This window comes from Lampris incognitus, chromosome 12 (genome assembly GCF_029633865.1).
Source record: "Lampris incognitus isolate fLamInc1 chromosome 12, fLamInc1.hap2, whole genome shotgun sequence".
Taxonomy (NCBI): domain Eukaryota; kingdom Metazoa; phylum Chordata; class Actinopteri; order Lampriformes; family Lampridae; genus Lampris; species Lampris incognitus.
Window position 1 is genome coordinate 23,693,279 of NC_079222.1, and position 12,413 is coordinate 23,705,691.

At 40.1% G+C, this 12,413-nt stretch overlaps 1 protein-coding gene across 2 annotated transcripts; it reads left to right on the top strand.

Annotated features, from left to right (window-relative positions):
* Positions 1-433: 433 nt before the first annotated feature.
* On the top strand, positions 434-11,355 carry ciz1a (cdkn1a interacting zinc finger protein 1a). 2 transcript variants are annotated; one of them, XM_056290729.1, is made up of 12 exons: positions 434-549; positions 1,072-1,292; positions 1,591-1,715; positions 3,021-3,214; positions 6,141-6,258; positions 7,140-7,386; positions 7,613-7,707; positions 7,886-7,965; positions 8,136-8,342; positions 9,455-9,533; positions 9,782-9,903; positions 10,294-11,355. In XM_056290729.1, exons 2-12 carry the CDS (start codon positions 1,129-1,131, stop codon positions 10,720-10,722), a joined length of 1,860 nt encoding a protein of 619 aa, XP_056146704.1. In that variant the 5' UTR covers positions 434-549; positions 1,072-1,128; the 3' UTR covers positions 10,723-11,355. The 2 variants fall into 2 exon arrangements, with proteins under 2 accessions (XP_056146704.1, XP_056146705.1); XM_056290730.1 differs by lacking the exons at positions 434-549; positions 1,072-1,292 and having other exon boundaries at positions 1,612-1,715; positions 3,025-3,214.
* Positions 11,356-12,413: the final 1,058 nt, after the last annotated feature.

Sequence of the window (12,413 nt, forward strand, 5' to 3'; positions counted from 1 at the left end):
GGCCAGAAGAAACAATTGCGCATGTTATGCTAAACTGTCAGATATGAGGCAGTAAAAACGAATCTGATTCGAAACCTAAGAAAGAAAAGGGTAAACTTAGACTTAATATATGTCTCTGTTCATGCGCAAAAATCCAGGTAAGAAAATCAAAGAAGGTTGAATCGGTTCATCTGGATACAAGGTTTACTGACAGATACATTTCATCACGTATCTGGCAATAAACCTTGTATCCAGATGAACTGATTCAACCTTCTTTAATTAGACTTAATAGACGTTCTACAAAATATTTCAGGAAATTAGTGTTATCGAGTTTTATTTCAGTATCTTAGAATAACTAACTAGTTTGACTGAGAAGATGGGGTTTGGGTTTTTTTTAATAGACATTCGGTACACACTCCATTCCAGTAGAGGAGGAAGAGAAGGAGGTGGCGGAGGAGTAGAAGAAGAAGGAGTAGACGAAGAAGAAGAGGCGGCAGTGGCGGCTTCAAGAACTGCATTTATCATGTGATCAGTATTGGCCTTTACTCTGCGAAGCCTACATTGTTACAGGTACAGCTCATTTAGATTAATTACGGTAAATTTAATTATTTAAGGACAGTACATCTGTGTTTACCAACTTGTGGCTAGTTCAATGATATGTTAAGTTATGTGGTATTGGACTCGTTCACTAGGTAGCTAATGTTAGCTTGCTGTCTCAATACAGATACAGCCGACAAACTTTAGTTAATTTTTTTCTTTAGTGCACATGTAATCGAAAAAAAGTTGGTTACGATTTTTAACTGTTTGGTTGTACAATTAATGTCATATATTTTATTAAGTAAAACCGAACAAGTAAGCAACTACCTTTACGCAAGCCAAGAATAGTGTATTGTTAGCTACATAGCCACGGCTAATGTCTTCGCGGATCTTGTCGCTGTGCAGCGACCTGTTGTTTTCTTAGCGGTGCGCACTATTGTTGGGTCTTCATAAGAGCGACAGTGTAGCATATTTACAGGAACGTTTCTTTCTCTTCTTTAATTGTTCTTTATATCTTTCTTTCTTTTCTTCTTTTTTTTAACTTTTTTTTAAAAGCTATCAAAGTATTCGTACTTAATAGCCAAGGGTTAAATATAGGAATTATACAGCGGGATGTTCAATCCACACATCCATCATCAGCAGCAGCAGCAGCAGCAGCAGCAGCAGCGGCGGCAACAACAGTTACAACACCCCCGGCAGCTACAGCAACTTTACCAGCAACAGCCGCCGCCTCGCCCAGTGCATCATGTTGCCCATCACCCTCGTCAGGCACAGCGGTAAGAACGTTAACTCGAGGTCGGGGATTAGCAAGGCCCACTGGATTAATCACACGTTTTGGGCAATAGATAGTTTGTTAGCGTTACTTACAACAACAACAAAAATCACATGGCATGATGAGCTGTTAACATATTTAAGGTTAATCAATATTTGTGTGTGGACTGTTAATACTTCTCCAAGCTTGAAATCAATCTTTGAATCGGTGAAATAACTGCACAAATCTGATAATTTTTCTTTGACCCTTAATTTTCAATTTTTACACAATCACTGACATTCTTTTGTGTATTTGATGCCTAGACCCATCCCAGTGCCCCGCCAGGCTGCCCCACTACCATGGATTGTTAACCTGCGCCAGGCAACTCAGACCACAATTGCATCCAACCTCGTGCTACAGAGGGCCTTGATAATGCAGCAGATGCAACGTAAAAATGGAATTGAAGTTTACACACACTGTCACAGTGGCCTCTTTAGTCTAAAGAGATTCAGATTGAAGAGGTCACTTAGATGAGCGATGAAACGTTTCTCTCAACAAACGTTTCCAGATGAACTGATTCAATAAAGACATACTGAAAGAAATGTTTCATCACTCATCTAAGTGACCTCTTCAGTCTCAATTGACTGAAGGTATCCCCGCCCTCACAAACAATACACCGGCATCAAAAAAGGTTGAATGAGTTCATCTGGAAATAATATTTATTGACACATACGTTTCATCCCTCATCTACATGACCTCTTCAGTCTAAACTGACTGCAGGTATCCCCACCCTTATTAACAATACTGTTGCATAACGACTGAAACCAACAACCAGTTTCATTTACAAATATGGGCATATGAAAGAATGGCACAACACAGGAGAGTTGATGCATCAGGCCAGGACTCTGCAGTCTACACGCATATGAATATTTGTATATGAAACTGGTTGTTGGTTTCTGTCATTATGCAACTAATGTTTATAAGGGTGGGGATAGCTACAGTCAGTCTAGACTGAAGAGGTCACTTAATGAGTGATGAAACGTATGTGTCAATAAATGTTGTATCCAGATGATCTGATTCAACCTTCTTTGATTTTTTTAACTGGATTATTGAGAATGCATAAAGACACTACAGTGCCATAATGACCGAAACAATGATCGGTTTCATATGTCAAAGAGGCCATCTATGTGAAGAAGGAATGACCATCCCTGAACTAGTGGGGGGGGGGGGGAGTACATCTGTCACCATCTTATAATGCTGTGATCGCAACTATTCTCCAATCCTCTGTGAATAGTACACATTGCCATTGTAATTCTAGTTAATGGTCACGGGAGTTTGCATATGAAACAGATCGTTGTTTTCAGTCATTATGCCACTATCGTTTATAAGGGAGGGGATACCTGCAGTCAGTTGAGGCTGAAGAGGTCACTTGGATGAGTGATGAAATGTTTCAATAAAAATGCCCATACGAATTGATTCAACTTTCTGATTTCCTTACCTGGATTATTGAGCATGCATAAAGATTTACACACACTGTTAATAGGAAATGGCTCAAACTCTCAAGGAATATAAGAGTAAAGCAGTAGCTTATTATCAGTTGAATGTATGAAAGTTTATTACTTTAGAGTCAAAGTTTGTCAATATAATCACATAAACTACTGATACCTAATTAGCACTAATTACACCAATCTTGTCTGCCTTCTGTTCCCTGTATCTACATTTACCATCTGTCTTACCTTCTCTCCTGTCTTAGCTAGCATGCATGGCTCTCCAGTGGGTGGTCAGCAATTTCGTCGGTTCTTCCCAGCTGGGGCCAGGTCCTCCCTACTTGGACCTGTTCCTATGGGCATGCCCATGAGGTCTTCCATGATGGGCTACCATGTCACCCGACACGTCTACCCCGATGCTCGCTACAATAGAAATAACAGCACAGCTTCAACCTCCATGGTAATTATTACATTGGCAATAATAATAATACATTTTATTTGTGGGCACCTTTCAGAGCATTCAAGGACACCTTACTGAACACAGTTTAAAAAAAATAAACATGCAGCACTGTATTAGACAGCATAAAAGGTCACTTAGATGTTGGGTTGTACAGTTAATGTCATACATATACTTCTAAGTTTGAGGAAGTGGTATGAAAACCAGATTTACTTTATTGTAAGCAGTCAGAAAGGGAAGTGGGTGGAAGAGTGGCAATAGGCTTGGTGGATAGATAAAGCTGGATGTCGTCCGCGTAGCAGTGAAATTGAATGCCAAATTTCCTGAAAATGTGGCCAAGAGGTAATAGATAAATAATAAATAGGCGGGGGGGTCCCAATACAGAGCCCTGGGGAACACCGGTAGTAACAGGAAAGGACTGTGATCCCAAATTTCTCAATATCTAAATGGCAAATGGACTGCATATATAGCGCTTTTCTAGTCTACCGACCACTCAAAGTGTTTAACAGCGTACAGTGCCTTGCAAAAGTATTCAACCCCCTTGACAATCACTACTAATTTCTGGATTATAAAAGATACTCGCACATCTGTTCCTGAACAATATTATTTTTCACTGACTTTTTTAAAATATATTAAAAAATAAATACAGTGCTTGCGTAAGTATTTGACCCCCACATATCAATACGTTGTAGAGTACCCTTTTGCTGCAATAACAGCCATGATTCCTTTGGGGTGAGTATGTACAAGCTTTGCACATTCTTCTGGAGTAATTTTTGCCCATTCTTCTTGGCAGAATTTGTACAGGTCTTTCAGGTTGGTGGGATGGCGCCTCTGGACTTCGACTTTCAGTCTGTGCCAAAGATTTTCAATGGAGTTGCGGTCCAGACTTTGACTTGACCAGTCCAAAACGTTCACCTTTTTGTTGCTGAGCCATGCCATTGTTGCTTTAGCCTTGTGCTTAGGATCATTGTCCTGCTGGAAGGTTAACCTTCTCCCAAGCTTCAGTTTCATGGCAGACTGCAACAGGTTTTCTTCCAATATTTTCCTGTATTTAGCTCCATCCATTCTTCCCTCAATTTGAACAAGGTTCCTAGTGCCTGCAGATGAAAATCAACCCCATAACATTATGCTGCCGCTGCCATGCTTCACTGAAGAGAGGGTGTTTTTTAGGGCATGAGCAGTGTTAGAAGGTTTGCACTACACAACACGTTGAGTTTTGGCCAAAAAGCTCAACTTTCATCTCATCGACCAAAAAACCTTTATCCACATCCTAACTGGGTCTCTCTCGCACTTGGTATCAAATTCCAAGCATGCTTTTATATGCATAGTTTTGAGCAACAGCTTCTTTCTTGTCACCCTCCCATACAGGCCAGATTTATGGAGAGCTCGTGATATGGTTGACTCATGCACATTTACTCCAGTTTCAGCCACTGACCTCTGGAGCTCCTTCAAAAGGATTGCGGGATCATCTGTGGCTGTCCTCATCAGCCCACGTCTGGCTCGGACACTTAGCTTTGAGGGACGGCCTGTCCTACAAAGCGTCTGGGTGGTGTTATACAGCTTCCACTTTCTGACAATGGATCCAACAGTGTTCCGTGGGACATCCAAACACTTAGATATTGTTTTGTATCCCTTTCCCACCTTCTGCATTTTAATCACTTTGTCTCTTACTTCAGTATTATGCTCCCTTGTCTTCATTTTCTCATGGAGTTCACGCCCAGCTAATGAACTTTACACAGAGTGGTTTTTATACCCATAAATGAGACCATTACTTTAATATCTTACCAGTGCACACTAATTATGTCCAATCGTGTTTACCTGAGTTTGTTTTAGGAACAATTTATGATTTGTGTAAACTTTGAGAGCACAAGGGGTTGAATACTTATGCAAGCACTACATTTTCGTTTTTAATTTATTAATAAAAAGTCAGCGAAACATAACTTATTTTGGCTTTGGGAACATGCTGTTAGAGCTTATGGGTTCACAAAAATAATATTGTACAGGAACAGGTGTGTGAGTATCTTTTATAATCCAGAAATTAGTGATGACTGTCAAGGCGGTTGAATACTTTTGCAAGCCACTGTACCTCATTCAACACATATTCAGGAGCAGTTGGGTGTTCAGTGTCATGCTGAAGGACACTTTGACAAGCTCTTTGGAGGAGCTGGGGGTTGAACCAGAGATCTTCTGAAAACTAGACAACCCACTATTCCTCCTAAACCATGCCACCCAATTTAGTCTGTGAGGGGTCTGTCGTGCAAGCTTTGCATTGGCATTCAAACCAAACACTACACATATGCAGCCAAGACATTGAGAGTGCTTGTTTAAGTCAAGGTTTTAAGAAATTTAAAGGGAGACAATGGCTAGATTGCATTTCTGTGCACACTGTCAACACTTCTCTTGGTCATCTTTCATGAAACATCCTTTTTCCAATATGACGAATAAAAGTAAGGATACACGTTATTGAAAAATTTTCCAATAACAAATAAGTTCCATGGTCATTTTGTCTGATCCTGATATTTTTCGTTTTATTGCAATTTGACCATGTGGTTTATGGTACTTCTCCATAGCAAGTCAGAACTGTTCCTAGCACAAAGTAACCATTCCAGTGGCATTTCTAATAGCACACGGTTTGGTGTGTAATGGGTCCAAAGCATGCTCATTTCTGGATTTTTGACACCATTTGTTAACTCTACTCAATGCTGCTAGATCGTGCTGTTGGGAGGGCTTAATGATGTCTGTATCAGTGTGATATATTGACCAAAGTGTGTTAATACTGATAACACAATGTTAAGTTAAAAACAATTCAATCCAGTTTACTTGGATATTTGCTGCTACATCTCTTATTTGGCCAGGAAATGATGCCAACTGTGTGCAAATTAGCCAAGTTGCTGGTGTTGTATCTTAAACTCTGTTTTGTTTTGTGTAGGACATGGCAGCTCGCCAGCAGGACAGGAAGAAAGACAATAAGCAGAGCGCTGCAGGGGGTGGAGAGAGCCAATCAGCAGCCAGTAGTACCATTGACACCAATAACAAGGCTGGAACAGGTAGGGTGGCAATCCAGTTAACAGTTTTTTTTTTTTTAATGTTCCTGAACTGGTTAAACAAAATAAAATACCAGTTAATACTTTTTTATTTTTTAACATAAATTCATACAAAAAATGGAATGATGAAAAGACTTGTTTGTGTTTACTCCACTTACCTGCCTGCCACTGCCCTCCCAGAAGTGAGTTTCACGTAAATGACTTGGCTGATTAATTGCATAAAAGGCGCCAACAAATGGAGTGTTTACATATCCAGAACCTACTGTATTGTAAGGAACATTTAATTAAGCCTGTAATACTTTGTTTAAATAACCAAGGAAAAACAATGCGCTCACTGTAAGTAGACATTATAGTAATTATGGTAACACTCCATGGCTGTATCATTCCAAGGCAAGATACAAGAATGAGCCAAGCATTACTGAGAATGTAATAGTCTGTATTTAATGTAATATAGTCTTAGCTTTATAAAACGTTCATAACTGTAATGCATTCAATTTACCTTCATTCCTCTGGATTATGTTGGTTAGCTAGCTAAGTATTGATTGCGGACATTGCTGGTGAAAAATCTGGAGCAAGTGCTTGAGGAAGAGACTGCAGTGAGTGTATGTGGATTTTTTTTGTACATTACTGAATAAAGACACGCCGAGACATGGTATAAATCCAAAGACTTCGATTCCGTGTTAAATATGACATGGAACAAAAAAAAAGTTATTTACCAGTAATAGATATTTCAAATTAACAATTCTGCTCTGGAACAATTAAAGTTGATTATGCTTCTGTTTTACTTCAGAGAAAAATATTGTTTGTCCCCCCACCCCCAACCCTGGTGGAAGTTACACCTCTGTGAAGTGTATGTGAAGAGGCAGCAATGTATCTTCCCATAGATGGAGCAGGAGATTCAGATGGACACATGCAACCAGGAGATTCAGATGGACACATGCAACCAGGAGATTCAGATGGACATGAACAACCAGGAGATTCAGATGGACACGAACAACCAGGAGATTCAGATGGACACGAACAACCAGGAGATTCAGATGGACACGAACAACCAGGAGATTCAGATGGACACATACAACCCACAGAAGAGATTGCTGAAGAACCTGTATCCAAAAAGATGAGAACTGAGGGGTATGGCATTTGCTGTCATTATTTTTATATTTTCTTTGTATGTATTTATATTTTATATTTTGTTTTTAACTTGAGCTCAAATTTCCAAGTTTCCTGAATATAATGTCTCGTTCATGTAGAGAAACAAAACTGTAATTGATCAGCGATATTATGTCCTTTTGTGTCCCTCTTAACCAGCTGTATTTGTCCAAACTCTTGAGTTTTTGTGTCTTCCTCACTCTGCCAGGTCAGAGGAGCTCAATCAAGAATCCATTGCAGAGAGTGACATAAGAGTTCCTACTCCAGAATACAGCAATGACACTGAGAATTGCGAGTCTGTTGGTAAGAACGTAAATAAATAAGTGGATTCAGAGGGTGGCTTGTTGCATGTACTTTGTGATTAATTTCAATGTTAAATAAGATGGATCTTTGTCTAAATTTAGTGTGGTGTAATTGACTTGTTTTTATACATGTATTTGTGCTGGTCTTTCCTGACCTCTTACCTCTGGCTCCATTCCAGAGTGCAGCAGTCTGGAGGAAGGGGGTTTAGTTGCAGGATCTGAGGCTGTTGTAGCACAGGAAGAGAGCAGCGCTGCTGAGGTGAGAGGCCCCCACAAGCACAATGTACTCATCACCATTTATTTTGACTCCCTGTGTCCTTTGATTTATGACATTAAACACATTTTACAAGGTACCACAATGCTGTGGACGCTAGAGAGGAAATATACAACATTGGTTTGAGATCTGGTTTGCGACACTTTGTTCTGAAGGTACACGGTGATGAATGGGCCTTGTCACCTCCTGACATGCTGAATGACGAGAGTCAGTCAATGGATTTAGCTCTGGAGCATACACCAGAGGAAAAAGGTATCCCACTGGGATCTCAAGGCAACCAGGAGGACGGTAAAGAGCAAGGAGTGGAGGAAGCCAACAAGTTCTGCTGCGGTTTCTGCGGCATTACCTGCCACAATCAGCAAGTAGGTTCCAAATGCATACACACAGGTATAGTGTTAGTGAAATGTACTGACAGAGGATGAGTTCAGAACTGGACTCTTTTGCATTGTCTGATCATAATGGTCAGCTGTTACTTAGCCAGCAGTACTTTCTTGGAACACGGAATGATGACAGTAAGGAGAATAGATATGTGGGAATTGTGGTTGCAGGGTCATTAATGTCATTTCACCTAAATGAGATGGAAATGTTCTGACAAGCGAGGAGAGTGTGTTGAGAAGAAGAAAGCCAAAAAGCCACTTTATTTAGCCATTTTAGATCTACTATGAATTTGATTGCTGCATTTAACCCATCGTATTGAAGGAGCAGTGGGCAGCTGCAGCACCCGGGGACCAACTCCAGTTCTCAGGAGTATTAACCCTAACATGCATGTCTTTTTAATGGTGGGAGGAAACCGCAGCACCCAGAGGAAACCCACGCAGTCACAGGGAGAACATGCAAACTCCACACAGAAAGGACTTGGGACGTCCTGGGGTTTGAACCCAGAACCTTCTTGCTGTGAGAAAACAGGGCTAACCACTGGGCCACCGTGCCACCCAAGAAAGTGGAAGGAGTACTTTGAGGGACTGATGAATGAAGAAAATGAGAGCGAGAGAAGTTTGAGTGATGTGGTTCTAGTGAATCAGGAAGTGCGGTGGATTAGCAAGGAGGAAGTGAGGGCAGCTATGATAGTAGTAGTTCATCGAACCATTCCTGGATGATTTTTGCACTATGACAGGGAGCATTATCGTCTTGAAAGTACCCATCCCCTCTGGGGGTACATGGTTAGCCATGAATGGATAAATCTGGTCTGCTATGATAAGGTATGCTCTGGTATCAAGGCATCCATTTTCGGTATTAATGGACTCAGTGCATTCCAGCTGAATGCCCCCCAAACCATTACATAGGAATGAAGGAGACCAAGAAAGTTCAAAAAGACGGGTCCAGCATTTATTTTTTTTAAATATCTTTTATTCAGTCAGTCACAAGTTTTGTAGCTTTTGAATTTAATATAAACTCCAGAAAATGTCCATGATCATAGAATTATTTAATTTACCATCTATTGGGTTTTCAATATATATTTTGTGTCCTCTTACAGGATGGCTGGTCCCCTCAGACTGATGTTACACTAAACAACATGGCCCCGGATGAGGAATATAATCCGGACACAGTCTATGGTGATTTACCACCACTCAACATTTATTGCAGTCAGCTACTGTGTTATTTAATGATTCTAACAAAATTAATTCCTGTCAAAGATTTACAATTTCTTTCATTTCACATTCTTGAATTCAAACTTTCATTTTAACACTTTCCCTGTCATGGACAGAAATTTGTTAACCCATTTTTTCTTTTCCTGATTTTATCTCTTACTACTCTGTATTGGCTTGTCTAAGCGGGTTTTACTTTGATCTTTTCCCCTTAGGATCTAAATTTTTAGTTCCAGTGGCTGGTTTTATCTGCAGGCTCTGTAATAAATTCTACATATTTGAGTCCTCTGCCCCTCATTCACACTGCAAGTCCTTGAAACACTTCGAAAACCTGAAGGTTAGTTTATATATCTTCACCAGTTTGGTCTCCACAACATGGTCAACAATGGTCAGCAGGGGTTACTTATTAGCTGTGGCCGCTTTCCTGAACTTTGTGGCATTCCTTTGAAAGTTTTTTTTTTCAAACATTTTTTTTTAGCATTTGGTAACTAAATCATATAAATTATGATTTGTTCCCTTTAATTTACATTGGTGGCTGTGCTGTTAATTTTCTCAGCCTTGTTGGTTTTATTGACGTTATGTACAGGAGAGTGCAAAACTACAATCAAAATGTAACATGGCTTTCCAAAGTGCTGGTGCATATCACAGTTCAATGTCGATAAACTTATGTGTTTGTATTATAAAACCAATATAAAACTAAATTGGAATTTTATATTTCTTTTAACAGAAATACAGCAGTGCATGCAGCCAAGCTGGCAACGCAGAGGGCTCTCGCAAGTGTACCACCGCCCAGGCAATGCAGCCCACCATCAATATTGTCCGAATTAAGCTGCCATCAGACACCCAGCCAAAGGACAAAAAAACAGAACCCACCTCAACACCACAGGACATTCCAACGTCATCAGCCAGCACCAGTTTCGCAGAACCAGATCATGATCTCAACAGTTTAGAAGAGACCCCATCCCAGGCCTCTGTAAGTCAGGCAAATCCTTCTGAGTTGTCTGCCAGCAGTGATGAACTAGGCTGTGAGGCAGCTGTGGCTGTTGAAGAGGCCAAGAAAAAGAACAAAGGAACTGCTGATACACCACAGAAGAGTATCACAGGGAAAGGGAAAGCACGTAAAAGGAAGTCAGGGAGAGTTGCAGCTAAACATTGAATTAAAGAAAGGATGGGGAGAGAGGATACTCAGTACAATCTTTACTTGTAGGTCAGTTGGTCAGTTGTTGTTCCTTTTTTTTTTTTTTTTTGTATAGTAAAGGCCACCACACCTGTGCAGAAGCAGAGCGGTGAGTGAAATGGCTCAAGTCATGTGCTGTCTTTAGCACATATATGAAACACCAGCCGACGCCTGTTAAACATGCTATACCGGGGGCACCCCGGTGACTCACCTGGTAGAGTGCGTACCACATAAGGCCAAGTCCTTACTGCAGCGGCCTGGGTTCGAATCCGGCCCGGTCCCTTTGCTGCATGTCATCCCCTCTCTCTTTCCTGCCAAAAAAAAAAAAAAAAAACCTTAAATTAAAAACTTGCTGTACCGAAAACATATTCCACTGGACTTGGTCGTGTGGCTAATCTAATCTCACATGAAAATTGCCGTATATTTCTTACTGCCCTGCAAAACTAGCAAAGTCCTTTTTGTTGTAGAGAATATGAATCTGTAGGAGCACTGAAACCTGGAAAAAGAACAGTGTTATGAGAATTCATAGCTCATCAAGCAGACATGTTTCAACTTGATGTTAGATACCACCAGTTTTGGGGGGGTTATTTTGAAATAAACAAGTGTTCTTGATGCCATTTCAGCTGGTGTTTGTGTGTGCTTGCCTAAGGGGTTCTACCTTGTGCTGTCATGGAACACTGACCAAGCAGTGCACATCCCAGTATCTCCCCGTTGTTGAGTTTTTGAGTAAACCAGTACCTTCACTTAGACAGACTTCCTTTGTGGACCATGGCTGCTAAGTAGTGAAACCTCTTAGGGTGGGACGTTAACACCTGTCACCCATCAAGAGCGAATAAAAATCAATGATGGGTAATTTTACCAGCCAATTATGTAACTGTTCTTGTGTGAATTAAGCCATAAAGTAGCTGCTTTTTGGTGGTTGAAAAAAATTGTCAACCTCGGGCCAGCAATTAAAAGTTTGGTTACTTGTAATAAGATAACTAAACTCAATTTTATTAACATTTTAAATCGTTTCTAACGTTTTTAAGCAGGCTAAAAAAAAAGAAAAGAAAAAAAGTTGTTAATAGGGAAATAAGGGTGATCCTGCGACGTGGGATTGAACCTTTTCTGTTAAGGCAACATAATTCTGTTCAATCCGATGACATTCCGCATCTTGTTTGAGACAGGAAACAGGCATTTCAGAAGTCAAGTGGAGGTCATGTGTAAACATGCATCAAGCATTTCAGTACTTTATATGATTTGAGTGTACATATATCGTTCTTGGATTTAGGCTGCTGGTTATTCATTGTATGTACTTTTGTTTATTTTTATAACTTATAATTGCTTTTTGGCCTCAGAAAAATGAACAAGTGCACAATGACCATTTTAACTTAAATTCAGAAATAGGAAATTGTAGAGTTTTTTTTCTGTTCCTTTTCATTTGATGTGTCTTGTGTGTGTAGCCTGTTCACATAGGTTTGCATTTGTAAATAGAGTTCAGTTGGTTCTAGTTTTTCCGTTAGAGCGTTTTTCTTGTGCTTCTTAGTGTCTGGTCACATGGAGGGTTTTTTGTAGATAACACTTTCCTAATAGAAAAGACCAATGTCATGTGGAAATTGCATGAAAGTATAAATCGACTTTTTTGTTGTGTTTTTTTTTCCAGTAAAATAAAAGGAATCTACAAAAAAAGT